Source organism: Oryx dammah, unplaced genomic scaffold (assembly GCF_014754425.2).
Source record: "Oryx dammah isolate SB20612 unplaced genomic scaffold, SCBI_Odam_1.1 HiC_scaffold_27, whole genome shotgun sequence".
NCBI classification, from domain to species: domain Eukaryota; kingdom Metazoa; phylum Chordata; class Mammalia; order Artiodactyla; family Bovidae; genus Oryx; species Oryx dammah.
In genome coordinates, this window is record NW_024070211.1 from 15,282,829 (window position 1) to 15,305,293 (window position 22,465).

At 50.4% G+C, this 22,465-nt stretch overlaps 1 protein-coding gene and 2 long non-coding RNA genes across 4 annotated transcripts in view; 2 read left to right on the top strand and 1 right to left on the bottom strand.

Moving 5' to 3' along the window:
* The window catches only part of TRIM62 (tripartite motif containing 62), a 39,744-nt gene extending 26,246 nt beyond the window's left edge, over positions 1–13,498 (bottom strand). The window contains exons 1-2 of one of the 2 annotated variants that reach the window (XM_040228090.1): positions 13,436–13,498; positions 12,480–13,004 (exon numbers count right to left, since the gene is read on the bottom strand). In XM_040228090.1, the coding sequence (XP_040084024.1) occupies positions 12,480–12,887 (408 nt within the window). In that variant the 5' untranslated portion in view covers positions 12,888–13,004; positions 13,436–13,498. Of the gene's footprint in view, positions 1–7,103; positions 7,158–12,479; positions 13,005–13,435 lie in introns of those variants that run through there. The other variant, XM_040228091.1, reaches the window with a different exon arrangement.
* LOC120854243 overlaps positions 1–22,465 on the top strand; it is a 32,805-nt gene that overhangs the window by 8,687 nt on the left and 1,653 nt on the right. The window lies entirely within an intron of this gene.
* On the top strand, positions 15,845–18,387 carry LOC120854242. The gene is made up of 2 exons (XR_005718933.1): positions 15,845–16,015; positions 17,977–18,387. It is a non-coding gene; the product is annotated as an uncharacterized LOC120854242 (long non-coding RNA).

The following is a 22,465-nucleotide window of genomic DNA, read 5'->3' on the forward strand; positions in this document are numbered from 1 at the left end:
GACAGAGGAGCCTGGTAGGCTATGGTCCATAGGGTCACAAAGAGTCAGAATGACTGAAGCAGCGTAGCATGCACACATGGTCTATGCTATAGAGAAAATAAAGCCGCGTAGGATGGGTGATAAATTTAGTAGGGTGTCAGAGAAGTCTTCTCTATGGAGGGCACACCTCAGATGACAGGTGAAGGATGAAGAGGACCCAGCCTTGAAAACACAAGTTAGATAGAAAACTCGGAATAGCTAGTTTTATGGGAGTAGAGAGCTGCACAGACATAATGACTGGAACTCTAGTACCATCTCAGGCCATAAGGCTACCAGAAAGATGGATATGACAGGCTGAAACCAGTGAAACGGAAGGAAGAAGCAGCCTGGATCCCTAATGGGGTAGCCATACCATCACTGCACTCAGGGATGTGCTAGGAAGCTTGCCCTCTGGAAAAAAGATAAATAGCCTCAGTTTATAGTGCTGGCCAATTTCCATGGTGTAAAGGCTCCCTCAAAGCCAATTTCAAGCTCTCCAAGTCAGGTCATCAGACGCAGAGCTGAGACAAGATTTGCACATTTAGTTCTCAGGAACTGGGGCAAGTTGGCCCTGGTAGACCATTGCCTGGGCTCCTTCCTATAGACCTGTTGTATGTGGAAGAGAAATACACCCTCATCTAATTTCAGTTACTTGGGCAGCTCTCTATTACTAACAGTTGGGAGTCATTCCTAATAGATTCTCACGCATCTGAGCCACTGGAATAGACAGATCATGTTCAGCTATGAATACAGAATGACTGCTCCTCCCTGACGGCCTCGGGTCTGTCCAGCTTGGGACAGTCTGCCTGAGATGCAGAGTTTGAGGAGATGAACCAAATGCTACAGCTCTCTCCTTTGGTGGCCCTCATAGACCCAACCACTCAGGCAGTTCTTCAGATTCTCTGAGAAAACTGCCCTGGAGGCCACGTTCTTCACATTGCTCAGGGCACCCCAGGGACGTGGCCAAATAGGGTCAGGGAACAACAGGATCCCAGGAGCAATGGAACACTCATTTGTCCATCTGCAAACATGTGCTGAATGAGGCCTCCTTGGGCCCCACATGCTGTTGTGTCAGTGACATGGAGAGGATGGGGGTGAGTCCCAACCCATGAAGCCTCAGGAGGCATGTAGATGGGCTGGGTGAGTGGGGAGGAGACAGGGACAGAGACATTTACATCACAGTGAAAGCTGGAATGGTGATATGGCACCCCCAAACTGCCCTTCCTCTCATGTTCCCCATCTCTGTGCAGGGTACACCCCCTACCCCTGCTGCTACCCAGGCCAGTAATTTAGGAGTCACCCTTGACATGGTCCAGTCACCAATCCAATCAGTCATCAGGCTTGCCCTGGAATCTGTCCTATCCTCTCTATACCCACCACCCCAGTTCAGTTTTTATCACTTCTTTTCTGGACTGTGGCCCCAGGCTCCTCCCTGCCCCACAGAGCAGCTGGGATGATGGTTCTCCAGGATGGATGTGTTCCTGCATCTCCTCCCCAGGTCCCTCTGCAGGATTTCCACATTGTCTGGGGAGAAGAGGGCATCCCAGTTGGCTCAGTGGTAAAGAATCCATCTGCCAACGCAGGAGCTATACGAGACAATGGTTCAATCCCTGGGTCGGGGAGATCTCCTGGAGTAGGAAATGGCGACCACTCCAGTATTCTTGCCTGCAAAATTCCATGGACAGAGGAGCCTGGCTGTAGTCCATGGAGTTGTGAAGAGTTGAACATGGCTGAGTGACTGAGCACACACATACGCTGGGGAAAAGGGCACCAAGCCTGAGCGAGGCATTCAAGGCCCTTCACTATTGACCCTAGAGTTCTTCTCCAGCCTTTTCTCTTCATCCAGACCTAACTTTCAATGCAGTAGCTGCTAGTCACACATGGTTATTTAAATTCAAATGAAATAAAATGAAATTGAAATTCAGTTCCTAAGCTATACTGAGTTGGACCATAAATAAGGCTGAATGCCAAAGAATTGATGCTTTTGAACTGTGGTGCTGGAGAAGACTCTTGAGAGTCCCTTGGACAGCAAGGAGATCAAATCAGTCAATCCTAAAGGAAATCAACCTTGAATATTCATTGGAAGGACTGATGCTGATGCTCCAATCCTTTGGCCACCTGATGTGAAGAGCCAATCCATTGGAAAAGACCCTGATGTTTGGCAAGATTGAAGGCAGGAGGAGAAGGCAGGAGAAGATGAGATGGTTGGATGGCATCACTAACTCAATGGACATGAGTTTGAGCAAGCTCCAGGAGTTGGTGATGGACAGGGAAGCCTAGTGTGCTGCAATCCATGAGGCTGCAAAGAGTTGGACACAACTGAGCAACTGGAAAACAACAGCTGTACTACAGTGAACATTTCAAGTGCTCAACAGCCACAGGTGACTGGTGGCTATGGTATCAGATGGTGCAGATGCAGGACACTTCCATTATTCCAGAAAGTTCTACTGGACAGTGCTGCTCTAGATGCATGAAGCAATTTGCTGTGCCCTCCACCAGGCCTTTACACATGCTGTTCCCTCTGTCTGCAAGGCTCAGCTACATGGTCTTCTCTACTTGTTGCTGCTGCTGCTGCTAAGTCGCTTAAGTTGTGTCCGACTCTTAGCCACCCCATGGACTGCAGCCCACCAGGCTCCTCCATCCATGGGATTTTCCAGGCAAGAGTACTGGAGTGGGGTGAGTGCTTATCTCGGAAGACCTAGATCAGACGTCATCTCCACTGAGAATCCATATCTCAACTCCATTCTGTCGTCAGACAATCCCCTGTGTGCAGAGCCTTCCCTCACACTATCTGGCACATGCTGCATCTTAACAGCAAGGTTACCTGTCAGTCTTCCCCATGAGGTATAGGCTCTTAGGCCAGGGACTGTGTCTGAGAGATTTTCACACCCTCAGTACCTAGGAGAGTGCCAGGCACAGAGTTTACATCGTGAATCTGCCCTGGGGAGAGGCTAGGCTGGGTCAGGGCTCATCAATGAAAGGGTGGACAGAGTCCCCAGGCAGGCAGCTCTCCTCAGGTGGGCTACAGATCCTGAGGGAACAGCTAAGTTAGGGAAAACAAAACATAGAACCCACAGAGCAGGACTAGGAAGCAGCCTGGGCTTTGTTACTCACCCTGCCTTCCCTCCTTCCAGGCCTGGGATCAGACCTGACTCCCTGGGTTAGGAGGCTGGCTTTGTCATCCATTAGCTGTGTGATCTTGGGCAGGTACCCTAACCTCTCTGGGCCCCAGTCCCTCATCTGAGAAATGGGGATAACAATATCTCCTAGGATTGGAAGGGTGAAATGAGATAATGGTAAGAAGTATTGTTTAGCCTTACAGGGGAGAGCCTGGCATACGCTGGGTGCTTTGGAGACAGGGGGGCCACCATGTCCCATGTGACGTTCTTGGGTCACTTCTCCATGTCCCTGTGGTTTGCTGTGTCAGGCCCCTCCTTTCCTCCTCAGATGGCCAGAATGGGAAGGGGCCCCAGGGACCATCTAGTCCAGCCATCTGGATTTCTAGAACAGGGAACTGGGGTCCAAGAAAAAGGGACTGAGTGGCCTGTGGCCACAGAGCTTGACAGAGAACCAACTGGGAAATCTCCTCCCAGCAGATGTCAGACAGGAAACGAAGCTGTTGATGAACTCCGCAGTGATAGAGCTACCTGTGCGGAAGGACACTGACCCGCCTGGAGGCTCAGAACCGGGTCTGGAGGTGGCGTGGCCTAGGTTTGAATTTCACCGGCAGCGTGTCACTCAGTTCGCACAACAACCTCATGAGATTAGTGCCTTTGTCACCTCAGTCTCTCAGAGGGGGAAACAGAGTCTCAGAGAGGTCAGGCAGTGTGCCAAAGGGGACGGAGCCTGTAAGAATCCGGAGTGGGGATCTGAGTGACGCCAAAACCCATGCTGGAAACCACTCAGTCCCTCTGTCAGCAATACAGCAATCTCGTCTGGGCAGCCATGGTCAGGCTTTGGGCCAGTCACTCCAGGGGGCTGGGGGGCTGCAGACAGCCCTTGCCCTTGAGAGTCTGCAGTGAGTAGGAGGGGCGGAAATAGAAACAGGCAGACTGCAACGGAGAACAGGATAAGCGTGGAGGGGACACCTAGGAGCCCGGCTGTGTTGGTGACTCCCTCCCACAGTTGGCGAATCTATAAAGTACAGCTAATGACAGCACCGGCTCTGTGGTTGTTGTGAGGATTAGGTGACTTAATACAGGACCTGTCCGGAGGCCCAGGAAGTGCTCAGTCACTCGTAGTTGTCATTATCATCACAATAATTATAATTGTATGTGAAATAGGAAGTTTCTTAGAGAGAGTTTATTTCTGACGGAAAGATCTGGGAAGATGGATGGATGGATGGATGGGCAGGGTCCCTTCTAGTCTCCAGGGTGGGGCCAGAGCATTCCAGATGGAGAGAACTGGTCCGGTAGGGGCACAGGTATGTGCAGGAAGTGAGGGGCAGTTGTGGGTGGCTGAGCCAGGTATCTGGGTGGAGTCTCAAGCTGGAAAGGCCAGTGGGGCTGGCTGGGATGAGGGCAGCAGGGGGTGGGGTGGAGTTGGCCTTGGAGGTCAGCCGGGAGGGGAGTGGGTAGCTGGATTCTGCAGGCCCCATCAATGCTGGGGCACAACAGGAATGGGGGTGGGGGTGGGGGTGGGGGGATGCCCTCCTGAGGGCAGAGCCACTGGAGAGGGGGCAGAGTCAGGGCTGGTGCAGACCCAAGCACACAATTATGCAAATATGTCAGTTGAGAGTCTCTGAGGCTCCCACATGCATAGAGAGGCCAGGCCTGGGGCAGCAGCAGACGGGGAGGACAGAGAGCCCGGGCTCACAGGCCCCCAAGGCCAGACCTCCCTTCTTACAAGGCCATCCTTCCTCCAGCCCAGAGGATAAAGCTGCTGCCAGAAGCCATCTCCACCGGCTTCAGGGACCCTCTCACCCGTGTCACTGTTCTGCCCCGTGGTAACAGCATGAACTTGGGTGTCAGAAAAACCTGGTTTCAAATCCTGGCTGCATGCCCTTGGGTAGATCACATCTTCCCCTCTCAGAGCCTTATCTATAAAATGAGGACCAGAGCCACTTGGCGGAGGATGTGATGAGGATAAAACGAGATGAGACTCTTGAGAGGGCCCAGCGTGGTGTGGCTCACAATAGGTACTCAAGACCCCTGGGTGCTCAAGACTCCTCCCCTGCTCCACACCCAGTACTGCCTTCTCTTCCCTCCTCTGGCCCAAAGCTGCCCCAGATCTTCACAGGGCACACTGAACTTGCCTCTTCTCTCCCTTCCCCCAGGTCTCTCTTCTACTCGCAGACCCCTGATGCTCCTGTTTCTTCTGTCAGACCTGGACCCTGATGCATCTTCTCGGCCTCTGAGCCTGCCCTGTCCACTTTGAGCCTCAGAGTCTCTGGCAGGGCAGCACCACATAATTGTGCCCCCTCTTCCAGGCTGCCCACCAGGCCCACCCACACGCCGCCCCTTAAGGCACGCTGACCAGGCCAGCCTCGCCTGCTCTAGCCTGTTTCTAGTTCCCCCGCATGTCCAGGGTCAAGTCTATGCTCCTTGGGCAGGAGTGGCACATTCAAGCCCCTTTCCCACCCTTTGCCCTCCAGTCATGATGAACCACCGGCTCACCTTCATGCCTGTCCCTGGCTGACTCAGATCATCATCTGAGTCCAAGTTCTGGCTTCAGCAACATGTACTGGTTGTGTGGCCTTAGGCACAACTTCTGAGCCTGTTTCCTCATGTGAAAAATGGGGCAATGAGACCTGTCTCCTAGGGCTGCTGTGAGGGTGAAACGAGAACGGGTATCTGCCCCCGGCCCTCTGCACATGGGACCACGGGTGTTGCTTTTCCCTCTGTAACATCTCCTGCCTCTGCTCTCAAGACCCACTTGTCAGCTGGGGAACTTGGCCAACCCTCAGTTGTGGCCACAGAAGCCTAGGACATGACCCAGCAGCTTATGGGCCTGTCTCCCAGGAACCACAGCAGGGCCAAGCTTGTCTTGCTCTCTTCTGGCCCTCCGTGAGCCAGTGGAGGAGTGTCAACTGAGTAAATTATTGACTAAATCTCTGAAACCAAGAAGGACACCATCTCCACATCCTTGAGAACCACCTCTGTGTTCAAACAGAATTCAAGGTCCAGAAAGTAAACGATGCTGTGAAAACAGCACTGGACTGAGATTCCAGGGAGCTGGGCTCTGGACCAAACTTGGGCAAGTCAGTTTCCCCATTTGCACAGTGGGGAGAGGATGGAAGCGGATGGTTTCTGAGGTCTCATTTGGATGTTCCCTGAGGCAGCTAGGGTGGTGTTGGTGAGGGGGAAGAATTCTGAGTCAGACAGACCAGAGTCTGACCCAGCTGTGCCTCCTACTTGCAGAGTGATCTTGGGCAAGTTACTGAGCCTCTCAGCCTCATCGTCTTCATTTGTGAAATGGGGCTGATCCTAGTCCCACTCGGGGAGCGGGGAAAAGAAAAAGGGCTTCTGTAAGGATTCAAGGCCCGTAACAGCACCTGGTACATAACAGTGGTCCAGTACACTCTGGCTCGTGTTTTATAGGGTTGTTATTGTTTCTATTGTCACTTCCTACCCGATCCTTTCCTCTCTAGAAAATAAACGTCCTGGGGTCCCCAGCTTCCATTCTGAGTTTCAGCCCCGTGACCTGTGCTCAGCCAAGGTGCTCTGGATGAACTGGGCTTTTCCTGGCTGCCCACACACACCCATGAAGAGGGAAGTAGAGATGACAACTGCGGCCGTGGGTCTGACTCACTGGCAGCTTTGCCCCTGTGGAGCCTGCTTTGTGCACACAAGTCCTGCCCTCTCCTGCAAAAAGTAACAGCAGAGGCCACTTCTCCCAGACACAGACAGCCTCGCTGTCCACAGTGGCAAATAAGGCACCTTCACACCAGTTGTCTCTGGATAGGCAGCAACTCACTCTCCCTCTTTACGTTTTGTTTTGATTTCCACTTCCCAGGTTGGGAGAGGGTGCAGAGAGGGCAGCACCTTCTGCTCAGCTAGAAGAAGCCAGCGTCAGGATTTGAATCCAGTCCCTCGGCTCCATTCTTTCCTCGTGTGGCTGCCTCAGGGGTCTCTGGAGCCCCATGCCCAACTCCTCAGGGCTCCCATCCAAGGCTGATCCATTGCTGTCTCCCTTAGCATGAAGGAGGCCTTGGGAAAGGCTCCAGCGGTCACATGAGACCTGGAGGGGGTGGCTGGGACTGCATCCAACCCCTTGCCTGGAGGTTAGGAAGCTGAGATGGCCAGAGAGCCGGATGCTGTGCCTGAGTAAGATGACATTCAGCACCTGCCCTTGGAGCATCAGCTGGCACGGGCAGCCAGTGTCCGGAGCCTGACCCAGTATACTTGAACTACAAAGACAGGCAGGGTGCGGGGGAGACAGCCAGGCTTCAAATCCTGTCCCTGCTGTTTACCAACTGGGTGACCAAACAAGTCACTGAATTCCTCTGAGCTTCTGTTTCCTTATCTGTAAAAAGAGTAAATTACAGTACCCACTTAACAGGGTGTTATGAAAAACATTAGATGAAAAAAAAATTAAATGAGTCACTACACGAAAAGTGCTTAGCACATTCTTGGGCAGTGGACTAGGACTCAGTAATATTGACTGAGAAGCCGCAAACCCTTCTGAGATGGTGGCTCCTTCCCTCCACTTTGCTCTGTGGTCCAGTGCTCAGCAGTGAAAAAAAGGGAAGGCATACACACACACACACAGACACACACACACACACACACACACTGTTTACATGACAAAATTTCTGTAGAACTGTAAACAAATCTTTAAGAAAAAAATCCTATTTTTCCACGGGGTGGGACTATGGGGGGATTTTAACTTTTACATTATATAGCTCTGTTTCTTATGTTAATTTTATACTCAGAAAAAATAAAGATATTTAAAAATTGCTACCGCTAACTGTGTACCAAGCACAGTGTCAGGCACTTTTGATACAACCTACTCTTACGGCATCCTTGCCGTGATGGTCATATTATCCCCATGTTAGCAGGTGGAGGCTTAGAGAAGTGAAGTGATCGGATCAAGGACACACAGCTTCTCGGTGATGATGCCAGGATCTGACCCCAGTATTGGAATCTGGGGTACAAAGCCATTCTACTTGGCAGGTCAGGGAAAGCTTCACGGAGGAGGGGCTGTTTGAGCTGAGCCTGGAAAGCTGAGTAGGACTTCTCCTGGCCTGGGTTCTCAGCCTGTTGTGATTTTGACCCTAAGGGACATTTGATGAAGCCTGAAGGCATTTTTGGCCGTCAGAGCTTGAGGTGACCCATGCTACTAGCATCCGGTGGGTGGAGGCCAGGGACGCTACTTAACAGCCCACGGTGCACAGGATTGCCTTGCATAACATAGACTTATGTGTGTGCGTGCTCAGTCACTCAGTTGTGTCCAGCTCTTTGCAATACCATGGACTGTAGTCGGCCAGGCTCCTCCCTCCATGGGATCTCCCAGTAAGAATACTGGGGTGGGTTGCCATTTCCTTCTTCAGGGGATCTTCCCGACCCAGGAATCCAACTTGCATCTCCTGCATCATCCTACATCGGCAGGTGGATTCTTTACCACTGGGCCACGTAGGAAGCACTGCATAGCATAGACTTATCTGGCCCCGAATGTTAACAGTGCCAAGTATGAGATAACATACTAGAACTGCCATTTATTGAGCGCTTACTATGTGTCAAATACAGTACCAGCTTCTGGCCAATGTCATCTTATTGAATTCAACCCCATTATTCCCATGCTGTGCAGCAGGTTCCTGAGGCTCATAAGGAACTTCCCTAAGGTCACACAGCCAGAAATGGTACTGCAGACTTGGAGCTGCTTGAGTACAAAGCCAGAGCCCTTTACCTCTCTGCTCTGCTGCGTCTAGGATTTATAATAAATGAAAACAGCTCCAGGCTAACTGTTAGGAGGAGAGGGGGCTGTGAGGAGACTCCTGCTGAGCCAGGAGTAGCCTCTTCTGGCTTCAAGGCCTTGGGAAAGGGGAGGATCCTCTCCTCCCTGCTCTGCCATTTCCCCATCTGTCAAAGGAAGTTTGTACCAGATGATCTCCAAGGCCCTGCTGGCTCAGAGTCTGTTATTCTCCAGGAGAGGGGCCCAGCCCAGGCCTCAGGAGCCTTGGGGATAAGCCACCAGCTGCTGGGAGAGGAGGGGGTGTGACAGGCAAGCCCAGTCTCATTTCCAGTGCATAAATAACTGATGAGCCTCACTTCCCCATGAACAGAGCGGGAGTCGTGGGGGTGGGGAGTAGCTTGAGCCTCACCCAGCAGCTTACTTCTCCACAGGGGAGGATGTTTCTCTGCCACTTTCTTGCCAAGCCCAAAGGAGGTACCAAAACAAGGCCTCCTTCTCAGGTGAGAGGCAGGTCTGGGCAATCGCCCAGCTGGGCACTTGAGGTCTCATACGTAGAAGGAGAAAGGATGGGAGCGCGTGCTGACCCAGCCCCTAACCTGTGCCAGGCATCTCAATAACAGATTCATTTCAGGTTAGCCTCATGAAAATCCTGGTAGGAAAGAATCATTCTGATGCCAGTTTACAGGCGAGAGCCTGGAGGCTTCCGTGAAGAGGTGTGCTGATTAGACAGACAGGACTGAAGGAAGGTTTAGAACCTAAATGTGACCGACCCCAGGACACTACACTAGAGGGTGAGTGAGTAGCAGTCTTATTTTCTTTTCACCCAAGAATGACAGTGTTTCAATAAATATTTGGACTCTGTGGGAGAGGGAGAGGGTGGGATAACTTGGGAGAATGGCATTGAAACATGTATAATATTCATATATGAAACGAATCGCCAGTCCAGGTTCAATGCAGGATACAGGATGCTTGGGGCTGGTACACTGGGATGACCCAAAGGGATGGTATGGGGAGGGAGGTGGGAGGGGGGTTCAGGATGGGGAACACATGTACACCCGTGGCGGATTCATGTTGATGTATGGCAAAACCAATACAATATTATAATTGGCTTCCAATTAAAATAAATAAATTTATATTTAAAAAGATTTATAATAATAAAATAAATAAATAAATAAACATTTGGAGAAAATATATGTTCACTTTCTCCTGCCTTCCCCAGGTCATGGAACAGACGACAAAACCCCACACCACCATAATTTGGATTTGCTGGTTTGCAGACAGGGGATTCAAATGTTGGAAGGCAGAGTTCTCCCTAGCTAGAAAGTCAGACAGGGAGAAGAGGGGCTGAGCGGCAGGGACGAGATCCGGCTGGGGTCAGGCTGAACCTTCTAGGCCAGCTCTCTCACTGTCTGGCAGTGTGACTTTGTGTATGTCACATCACCTCTCTGGACCTGTCTCCACATCTACATAATGAAGAGGATGGACAGATGGTTTCAGACAGAGTCCCTCCAGTCTCTTACTACCTGCGCACCCAGTCCTGTCCAAGCTTCTCTCCTTCTCCCTGTTTATGTGACTTCATAGATGGGGACACCAGAGCCTGGCACAAGGGGCTCTGGGAGCAGAGGGCCAATGCCACCCTTGTGCCAGCTCCCAGAACCCCCAGCCCTTGCTCTCCATCCCCAAACAGCCAAACTGAAAGGGAGTCAGTGGTGGTTTGGGGATTAAAGGAATAAGGAGCAGATGAGGTGAACGCAGGGTCATTTCTCCTAGGGCCAGGGTATCTGCTGATGCAGGCTGGCTCACAGAGACTCATGTATAAGGGGGGTGACCCCTTACAACAGGGAAAATAGTCATTTAGGTCCTGCTTAAGGAGTCAAAAACCTTCTGCTTCCAAAAGCTCTACAGTTTGGGCCAACTTAGGTCAGGGCTGGTCATTCATTCAACCTTTACTGATGTGCGCTGTGGGCCAGGCCTTGTGCCAGGCTTTAGGTCCACAGATATGATGACTAAGAGACTGTCCCTTCTCTTGGTGACTGTGTGCTAGTCTGGTATCCTGAAACCAAAGACACAGGTTTGCTAGATTTAAATGGTTTAGCTTGAGAAAGAGATTCCAGGTCCACAAAACTTGGGAATCATTTTATTAAACACAGCAAGATGGGTTTCTTTGCTACAAGATTTCTCCAAGCCTTTAATATGCAAATGTACACTGAGAATTCTCCAAGGAGGGTATAGAGAATGCACTTTGTTTCCTAATTATAGCTAATCTTGGAACACTGTTTTAATATCTATTTTTATTTATTTGGCTATGCCGGGTCTTAGTTATGGGATGCGGGATCTTTAGTTGCAGCAATGCAAACTCTTGGTTGCGGCATGTGGCCTCTAGTTCCCTGACCAGGGATCAACCTCAGCCCCCTGCCTTGGAAGTGTGGAGTCTTAGCCACTGGATCATCAAAGAAGTTCCTGGAACACTATTTTTTAAAAATATTATACTTATTAACAAAGACTGCAGTGCTAATGCTATCGTTTTGGAGTTTAGAGAAGGCTTACACAGAGAGGGCATTTGAGCAGGGCTTTGAGAGTTGAACAGGAGTTGGTCAGTGAGGATGGGAAGGCTGCAGGGAGATCACTTACAGTCCTAGGGTGACTATGATCAGGCTACCCTGCATGTACTCTTTCACATAGTCCTCAAGGTCCTGATGTGGGCGACAGAGCTCAAGAGGTCACTAAAAGTCCCTGGAAACTCCTAGAGGTCCACTCTCTCTCTTTTCTTGAATCCCCTCACCTCAGGGTCTTATTACCCAAATCTTGAGTCTATAAGTCCTATCCTCACTCTCAATTAGCCTCTACTCTGATTTCAACTCAGAATGATTTTTACAGTATCTGAACTTGATCCCAGCCTTAGACCCTCACACACCTTGCCCTAGCCCCTGGCACCCAAATCCACTCTCAGCAGTTTGCTGACCCTCACATTTAGACCCTCTCTTAGATTTAACCCTGACCTGCCCAGAGTGATCTAGTCCAGGTACTGATCCCCAGGTCCTGATGCATACCTGATAGAAACCCCAAGGACATCATGCCCCAAAGCCTGCAGCTCAGCTACAATGTCTAGTCCAGACTCATCCTCAGACTGCGGCCCCAACCCCTGTCCAGTCCTGACTTTGTTCCCATCCCCCACCTGTGTCTTTGTCCCCAGCTCAATCCTGAACCGTTCTTACGTGAGCCCAGACTCCAGGTCCCACTCTAGGACCTCCTACAGGGGCCCACCTCTTGCCCAGCTCTGATTCGGCCGCGTCCCTAACCTTGCCCCAGCCAGTACAGCTCTGATCCTATTTGTCCCCGCCTTTGCACTCCAGTGGGGCTCTCTCTCCAGCCATGGACCCACCCCCAGCTTCAGTTCTGAGACCCAGCCTGGCGAACCCGGCTCTAGGCCCCACCCTCAACACCGCCTCCTCGCCGCGGCCCCGCCCCGTCCTAATTCTGATAGGGCCCTGACCCTGCCGGCGGCCCCGCCCTATGGCAATTCTGACTGGGCCCTGCCCGCGCGGTCCAGCCCTGACCCCGCCCCCGACCCCGCCCCGCCCCCGCCCCAGGCTGAGCAAGCAGCTCACCTGCAACTCCTCGAAGGCATCATCGATGCCGGTGACCTGGTGCTGCTCGTGTAGCGCGGGTTCATCGCAAAAGAAGCAGAGTAGTGCGCGGTCCGTGAGGCAGAAGAGCTTGACCTTGTCGTGTGCCTGGCAGGGTCGCGCGGCCCGGCGCGCGTTGAGGATGGCGTCCAGGGGGAAGGCGCTGTAGCGCTCCACGATGTTGGCCAGCTTGAGGCTGGGCGCGAGCGCGGGCTCCGCAAACGTGCGTCGGCACTCGGGGCAGTCGCGGGCGCCCTGCGCCTCCTGCCTCACCCAATGCTCGGTGATGCAGCGGCGGCAGAAGTAGTGCTCGCAGCCCAGGCTCACCGGGTCCTGGTAGATGCTCAGACAGATAGAGCAAAGCAGCTCGTCCTTGAGACTGCATGCCATGGCGCCAGGGGCGGTGGAGAGGGTCCCCCGAGATGCAGGGGGCGGCGGGGAGAGCGCGGCGCTGTTGGGGGCAGCTCCTGGGAATGGGTGCCAGGAGCAGGCCCGGAGAAGCAGGAGCTACAAGAGAAGGAAGAGGTTTTGTCCGGGAGCGGGATAATGCAAGTAAGAGGTCCGGGATAGAGACTATCCGAGAAGCGAGCCCAGGAAGGTGGTCTAGAGGTAGTGGGTGACCCGGAGCGATGGGTGCTGGAGGGAGGGGGCCATGGGTGTCTGGGGGAGGGTGCTCCCAGCAAGAAGGGTCTAGGGAAAGGGGCTGTCCCGAGGGATGGGTGCTGGGAGAAGAGGATCAGGGAGGGGGGCAGAGGCCTTGGGGGGGCTGTAATACCAGGATGGGTGCGGTGGGGGGAGGGGGAGAAGCTGGGGATGGGGAATTCTCGGGGAAGGGGAAGAGCCACCCCTCGGCTGTGCCTGGCAGAGGAGAGGAGGGGTGTGAGCAAGCACAGCTGCTGGATTCCGGCCCCAAGAGCCGTCCCCGCGCGGCCTCTTACCCTCGCTGGCTCAGAGGCCACTGCTTCGGTCCCAGCGCAGCCTCTCAACCCGGAACCAGCCGAGCCAAAGCTGCCGGCGGCCTCGGCTCCCTCCCCGCCCCCGCGGGCGGGGACCCAGTGACTCCGCCCTCGCGGCGGGCGGGGGAGAGAAGGGGCAGGGCCGGGACTCCAGCCTGCGAAACCCCTCCCCGCCCCCACTATTCTCCAGCTCCCAGGGGTGCGAAAGCCAGCTGTTCCTTCAGGGTCTGCACTTGGAACCACATCCAGGTCTCGCTTGGCGTCCCTGCTGCGGAGGTGGGGCGGGTGGGAGGCGGGAGAAGTGGGCCTGCTAATTTGAGAGGATAAGGAGTACAGGATCTTTTTGGATCATCAATGTGAAGATTGGTGAAAAATAATATTTTGTATTAAAACAAATACAAGTAAGTTGTTTAATCTGCGTAGAATACAACTTTTGCATAAAATGTAAAGATAAAACTCGAGAAATACCCTGCTTGCTTACAGCAAGTTCAAGATCCTCACACTTCCAAGCCCTGGGGTCCCATTTCCTCTTCACTTTCTTAAGCAGTGCTAATGGCGGAAGTTGGAAAGTCCTGGCCCTAATATCTGACCTGAGGAGTTGTCTTGTCTCCACTTAGCAAGCATTTCAGGAGTGCTATAGTATGAGTGCTGTATTATGGAGAGGGAGAAAGAGTAATAGGAGACCTGGTCTGCATGCCAGATGGAGAGGGGATAAGGGATTTCTAGGCAGAGGGGGCAGCATGTGCAGGAGCACAGAGGTGTGAAAGGGGAGGAAAATTTTGGGGAGGTGTGAGTGGTTCTCTACTGTTGGGGTTGGGGTGGAAAAGGGGCTAGAGTGGGGTGGAGGGCGTTGAGGGTCTTGGTGAAAGATTTCCTGAAAGCATTGAGCTTTCAAGCAGGGGACTGACCTGGTCTGATGTGGGTTTCAGGAAGTCAAGGTGATGCTTATTAGCCATTGGCAAGATGAAAGCAGACTTTCTGATTTGTCTGCATATGTGCAGTGCTCTGTGGACAGTGAAGATGTGTAGCTCAATAACAGTAGCAAAGATGTGGATTTCAAGAAGAGAGATGGGGCAGCAGTAGATTAATGTTGTCATAGTGCCTGCAGGTGATGAGACCTGAGCTGGCGCCATGACAGTGGGTAAGGAGAGAAAGACAGGATACTGAACGTATAGACACTCTAAAATTTTGTAATGGATTGACTATGGAGTGAGAAAGAAGGAGGCATGAAGGTGGCTCCCCCCAGTTTCTGGCTCCTCCAGCAACATCTTCACTGGAGTTAAACTTTTATCAAAGCACAATTTAAGAAAAAGCTTGATGTTTACCCCTCTGCTATTTATGTGTCCTCCATCACATCGTTACCTGGTTTCTTGTCTCCATCATTGCCAGAAATAAGTTGGTAGCCTGTGTAACAACTATTCATGGATTTTTCCTTGCAGTCAGAGCCCTGATTTTGTTCAGGTGCGCCCCCCTTCCCCATGTGACTAAGGGTCGGCTGACCCCAGTCCAGCTCTAGGAATAAGTTCTGTTCAGTCCAAATCCATCATGATGGTTACATTCCTCTCACCAGTGATGGCTTAGGTTTGGACATATGATGCAGGTCTGGCCTTAAATACCAGAGGGGAATCTTGTGGCAAGGGGAATCTTGTGGCAAGGAGACAGCTTCTGCAAAGGGTCTCTTCCATATCAAAACCAGTCTGCCCTTTTTCCTGGTTATACTTGTATGTCTTTGGTGGTGATACTTGGAATTGCTCCCAGTCTGAGGATGCAGCCAATACATGACAGAGGCAGGGAGAATCCTGGGGAAGAGGAGCTGGTGCACTGATGGAGAGTCTAGACTTTTGGATATATGAGATGGTCTGTCTTAGTGCTTAAGCGGGTTTAATAGCACTGTGCGTTCTCTTGCCAAACGAATCCCAAATGATACACTGATATGCACCTTCATTTTTTTTTACAAAGAGGGCAGGGTCTAAATTATTGAAGCATTTGAAATGAAAAAAGGCTTGATGATGGATGAAGCAGTGGGCTTCATTTATTCAACATGTAATCCATCCTCCTCTTCTATAGCAATATAGTAGCTGGAGAAAGGATGAGTCTGCTAGGTACCACATTTTCCAGCTGCTCTTGCAGCTGAGTGTAGTTTTGTGACTAAATCCTTTGTAATAAAATGTAATAGAAATAGTCCTAAGGCACGTGCTCTTTCGTGTTCCATTTCCTCTTCCCTCATGGTGTCTCAGATGGTAAAGAGTCTGCCTGCAATGCAGGAGACCTGGGTTCGATCCCTGGGTCAGGAAGATCCCCCAGAGAAGGAAATGGCAACCCACTCCAGTATTCTTGTCTGGAGAACCCCATGGACAGAGGAGACTGGTGGGCTCCATGGGGTTGCAAACAGTCAGACATGACTGAGCAACTAACACTTTGACTTTTCATGTTGAAACACAGACATGTAAGGAACCCAGCTTCAGTAATGCTTCAGTGATGCTGACAGAGCAAAGATGAGGAAGGGACCTGGGTTCCTGAATGACTTCATGAAGTGGATCACCCACCAATGTGGACTAGAGAGTGAGAAATAAACTTCCTCTTTCTAGAAGACTTTGTATTTGGGACTCTGTTGTAGCAGCTTAGTCTACCCCATGCTACTCTATAGCTGTTTTTAGAAGTGGCTTTGGTACTATTTTATGCTATTATCTAAATCTTTTTAATAGCTAAGTTCCTCTTAAGCTAGCACCAATCTCTTCTAAAGAGTATAGAACATGGTTTTCTCTGGCTGAAAGTTGCAGTCTCTTAGACCCATCACAATTCTTTCCAGCTTTCAATCTTTTTGCCCTTCGAGTTGTTGTTCTTCTGAATTTACCCCCATTTCCACTAAGATACAGGGCACCACACTCCTGCAGACTGTTAGTTATATTTCTTTGGCAAGTCATTGCTCTTTCTGGATGTGTTTCTCCAACCTGATGTGGCTGAGAGGTCAACCAGGACTTTATGATCCTGACTGCAGGGTATGTCACCCACTTCTATTCATACTCTAAAGAATAATATCAGGAGTTAAGAATTTTTTTACGCTGTCCAAGAGATGTTGTTGAGTGATAAAGAAAAAAGGAAGAAGGAGACCCCATACACCCAGATACATGGACATGAGCACATGCAGTCCTATGCATGCTCACAGGCATTATTTGTATAGCAAAAATCGGTAGACCACTATAGCAATCCTAACTGTGTTTACATGTAGGCTAGGGTGGGGGGGACTTTAATTATGACACTGTATAGCTCTATTTCCTTATTGTTTAGTTTTATAATCAGAAAAAAAGATTTGCAATAGAGATCAGCCCAACATCGTAAATCAACTACACTTCAGAAAAAAAAGACACAGTTGATTCTCATCTTCGTGGCTTCTGTATTTGCAAATTCGCCTACCCCTCAAATTTACTTGTAACCCCCGCCCCCCCAATCAACACTTGAGGTGTTTTCATTGTCATTTGTGGACATACAGAGGCCCAGGGTAGCAAACATTTAGATTGTCTGATACACAACAGATGTGGAACCAGTCTCCTTGTTTCAGCTCTCATACGATCAACTTTTCATGATCTTTTCAGTGCCACTTTTTTTCCTCACTTTTGGGGCTTTTTGTTGGTGATTGTGCTGTTTTAAAATAACTCCGAAGCATGGCACTAAAGTGCTGTCTTGCGTTCCCAAGTGCAACAAGGCTGTGATGGACCTTGGGACTGGAGGCAGTTGAGGGAGTGTGTTTGATAAGCTTCATTCAGGTTTAAGTTATAGTGCTGTTGGCCATGAGTTCACGTTAGTGAATCAACAACATATATTACATAAGGCGTTTTTAAACAGAAACACAGTTAAAACAAGGTTATGTATTGATTGGCTGACAAAAATGCAGCCAGAGGCTCCCAGGAACCTGCCTCTGTATTTCCTCAAGGGGCAATGGTTTAATATTTCCTATTTCAGTCTCTGCAGCTACCTAGTGGAACATAACCATGTGAATGTCAAGAGTCGCTTGTACTTAAAGTTGTGTCTAAAAGCAGTCATTAGTTTAGTTCAGTCGCCGACTTTTTGCGACCCCATGAATCGCAGCACGCATCAGTAGGAGGTACCAAACGCCGTGCCCCTTTCCCTCCAGGTAACATTGGCTTGAGGACTTTGCCAGTGGCTTAGTGGTAAAGAATCCGCCTGCAAAGCGGGAGATGAAGGTTGGATCCCTGGGTTGAGAAGATCTCCTGGAGGAGGAAATGGCAACCTACTCCAGTATTCTTGCTGGAAAAGTCCCAGGGACAGAGGAGCCTGGTGGGCTGTAGTCCACGGGGTCGGACACAACTGAACTCCGAGGCACAGAGAATGTGTAGCACACAAAGCAACATTGGCTCAGGTCTGTGAAAGGGGGAGCAGCAAGAGAATGAACATGAATTGAGCCACTTCTGTGTGTCAGGCTCTGCACTAGCTGCTTGGTGTCCATGACTTTTATTTAATCCTTGCGTCAGCCCTCCAGACTTGTCCTTTCTCCCCCTTTGCAGATGAGAAAACTGCAGCTGAAAGGGGAGACGTGACTGCCTCAAACCAGAGCAAGTAAAAGGCACAGATTTTTCCACCTCCAGATATTGGAGAGAAGATTCCACAGTTGTGTGTCTTGGAGCTGGGTCACATCTGGGCCCATAGCTCTATCCGATGGTCTTTATAAGCTATCCAGCTAGCCTCCCTTTCTCTTCCCTTCTCCACCACACCAAACCTTTGCGTGTTTGCTCAAGTCCCATAGACACGCCCCTGCTTCTTTCTCAGTGCGGGACCTAGCATCCCATACTAGGAAAAAATTCCCTCCAGGGGGCCTTCTTAGCATCCACTCCCCTTCAGCCTGTATCCATCCTTTGTGCAGTGAAGCGGACTGTAAAATAAACAAGTGGAATGAAGTCAGTGCCTTTATAACTTGATTCATCCTCAGCTCCTTTCCTCTAGTCTGAGCATGAAGTTCCCTTAGTTCTTCCACGTAGGCCTGGGTTGGATCCTCTCAGGCCTCCTCTGGGATCTGACTCCTTCAGTTCTCTCCCTCTCCAGCCTGTATTTTCATTTCTTGCCTTGGCATTGACTATTTACCCTCAGCCAACAAACAGGGTCGAGTTTCTCTTAAAACAGCCCTCTCTCCACTTCCCCGTCTTGAGCCACCACCTCATTTCTTCTTGCCTTTCTCTAGCCCAGCCTCTTGGAAGAATTGTCTGCCCACCCTCTCCTGCCATTCATCAGCCATGGCAGCCTGGCCCTGCTCCCCACCATTTCACCAAACTCACTAATAACCTCCTAATTGCCAATTAAAGATAGCTGCTAATACATAGCTGCTGGTGCAGAGAAACAAAACACAGAGACAAATTAAAAGAAACTTTGAAATATTCATGATTACACCACCCAGAAAGACCTATTGTTAATACTTGGCTTATATCCTCATAGGCGTTTATCACACATGCACACACACACATACACACGCATGCATGCACACACGAGGAAGAAGGGAAGAGGGAGGGGGAGAGGGAGATTTTTAAAATTAATTCTTAAGAGAGAGTTTTTTAAAAATAGAAATGGGTTCACTCTCTAAATCATTTCTTTTCTTGAGCCACATGTGTCTTTAGCATAGGGCCTTCCAGGAGCTGACCTTGAGAAAATAGTTGATTTGGGAGGTGTTTTTAAGTAACACTACAGAGAAGTGGGAAAGTGACACAGAGAACAGGAGGCAGCCCCTATGGCTGTACTATTAAGCCAGCTAGCACAGAGGGCAAGTGACAATTTCTCCTGCAGGGAAGCCTCTAGGAAGTGGAAAGTGGGAAAAAACATGCCTCACAGTGATCCCACCCCAAGGACGAGGAAGCTGGGCATTTATACACCATCTCTGAGTGTTCAGGCTGCTCCCCAGTATTTGTGACCTGTGATGTATGTAGTCAGCTTCCTGCAGTTCTGGGGAGAAGATCCCTCAACCACGGTACACCTGCTGGCCCACTGAGGGGGCTGAAGGATAAGGACGGCAACAATAGTATCTGTGATGGTCCTCCTTACACACCCTCAGATCAACTAGCCCCCCCACTTCAAGTTTCATGTCCTGCCCCTGCTTCTTCAAGGTGGTAACCAGTCATTTTTTTTAAAAAAAAGAAGACAACAGGAGGATTAGTGGAACAAGCCAAAATGCCACTGCTGTTGTTGGTCCTGAGATGAAGTGATGCTCGTCAGCTTCCTTCTCTACCACCCTTAAAAAAAACTGTGTTTGGCTGTGTCAGGTCTTAGCTGTAGTACACAGGATCTTCCCTGTGGCGTACAGACTCTCTAGTTGTGGCACACGGGCTCAGTGGCTCCACGGCATGTGGGATCTTATAGCTGGTGGGATCTTAGTTCCTCCACCAGGGATTGAACCTGCATCCCCTGCATTGCAAGAAGGATTCGTAACCACTGGACCTCCAGGGAAGTCCCTCCACCTCCCGTTCTAGATGCCTCTCACCTGCGTCAGCTGGGGTCCCTTACTCCTGCCACTTCAGTAACTCCTTTCTTTGCCTGCACTTCTCCTGACATAAGAAGCTCAAAGTTGCCAGGAGGCACACATAATTTTAGATTTAGTAAAAACCATTATGGTGGCTTCTGGTAGGAGTGTTCTCTTACCCTCTAGGAAATAGGATCTCTAGTCTGCTGCTGCTGCTGCTGCTGCTGCTGCAAAGTCACTTCAGTCATGTCCGACTCTGTGCGACCCCATAGACGGCAGCCCACCAGGCTCCCCCGTCCCTGGGATTCTCCAGGCAAGAACACTGGAGTGGGTTGCCATTTCCTTCTCCAATTCATGAAAGTAAAAAGTGAAAGTAAAGTTGCTCAGTCGTGTCCGACCCTGTGCAACCCCATGGACTGCAGCCTACCAGGCTCCTCCATCCATGGGATTTTCCAGGCAAGAGTACTGGAGTGGGGTGCCATTGCCTTTTCCCTAGCAGAGCCTAAAGGTTTGGGGATAGGAAGCATAAATTTACCAAAGGGGACACCAGGAATAAAGGTGAGAAGGACCACTTCCGTGGTTCCCAGAGCTGTATAGTCTACTGATCAGGAATATAGCATGTGTTTATGTGATGGTTACTGGCTGAAGGTATATATCGATCTTAAGGACAGCATCTTGACCCTATCTTCTAGCTGATGCCTTAGTTATACTTTCAAGTGATTACCCCAATATTTTCTCAAGATGGCAGCTTCTGGTTGATATGGTATATACTAAGACCAGTGGTCAATATGGTCATGCCCATTTCCTCCATGGTCATGCTTTTGGGGGATCCCATCATGATAAATTAGACACTCCGGGAGCCTTCAGATAGTAATGCTAACCAAGAGATTATGAACTGAGAAGACAAACCTGCATCGATCCCAAGAAGTCATGGATGAATCATGGCCCCTCTGGGATGGTTGGGTTCTTTGTAATCAGCCTGTCACCCTGTGCCCTCCTTCAGGGGTGGTACCCTATCGAGTAAATCAGTCTTCGCTCTGACAGACTGAGCACTGAGAAGTAGTAGTACCTGGACTGGCTTGGGTGAGAGGGAGCCCATACCGTTGGGCCATGCAGGGCTTCCATCCTGGCTACTTGGTTCCCTGGCCGATTGTGCATGCTCTGAGGTTAGAGGACGGCTCATTTCTATGGGGTGAACTGTGCTCTCTACCTGCCTATTCCATGCCTCTTCTACAATGGGCACTGTCCAGTAGACACTGAAAGGAGCCTGAGAGTCATACATTTTGTAACTTCTCTCTGAGGTTAATCCACAAGCTTCTTCTCCAGATTTCCGTAACTCCCAAGTTTTCAGTCTTGCCCTTTGCAAGTTCCTGATTAACCAACCAAGCCATCACCACTGCCCAGGAGTGGCCTTTATGCACAGGCCACCTCCCCTTTTGAACCAAGTTTAGAACTCCAAGGTCTATCAGCGATCCCTCAGATCCCTGTGGGTCAGGGCCCCTTGGTAGACCTTCCATCCACTTTGACCTCTGATGCTTAAGTGCTGCCACCTGGCCTCTGCTGTTCTGGAATCCCACTGTCACACCATTAATATAAACACTACAGAGTCCAGGCACATAGAATCCTCCCTTACAGTCCTCAGCTTGGAAAGGACAGCCACCACGGAGCTGCTCCATGGGGCCAGTGTCCCCATCATAAGCTCATTTCCAGTGAGTATCAGTGAAAGCAGCTTACTGAGAACATCTCAGCTAGAGGGTCCTCTTGTTTTAGGTAATGTTTTTCTTCTCGGGAGCCCACTTCTCTCTCCCTTTTGACGGCTTCCTCCAGTTCTGGCAGTTCATGTGTTCTGGTTGATATGGTATATAGTAAGACCAGTGGTCAATATGGTCATGCCCACTTCCTCCATGTTCATGCTTTATCGCTGATTGTAGCTATTCTTTCTGTCACTTGTCAAACTAGTGCCTAAATGCTGCATGTATATGCTTGCTTGTGTAATTGCTAAGTCATCTCTGACTCTTTGCACCCCGCCATGGACTGCAACCCACCAGGCTCCTCTGTCCATGAAATTTTCCAGGCAAGAATACTGGAGCGGGTTGCCATTTCCCCCTCCAGGGGATCTTCCTGACCCAGGGATTGAACTTGCATCTCCTGCGTCTCCTGCATTAGCAGTCAGATTCTTTACCACTATACCATCAATGCTATACCCAGTTGTTTAGTACTGGAGACAGGATTCAGAAAATCATGTCAGCATTTCCAGTTGCTCCCCACTATGCCCTGCCAATAAGGAGTGCAGCAGGGTGTTGACAAGGCTAAAGCATGAAGGAGGGACTTACTTCTTCCTTCTAGCACAGCGGTGCCTTTGCAGCCGCTGAATCTAGTTTGCAGTTTTTCCAGCACTCTGTAGCAACAGTTTCCAACACTTTGGTTCCTCTCCTTAGATGTCTGAGTTTTAGTTTCTTGGAATCTCTCCTCCAAGCTTTTCAGTTTTTGTAATTCCACCCTTTTACCTTATTTCATGAGCCTTGGACAAGGCATCTGCTCTTGTAATTGCT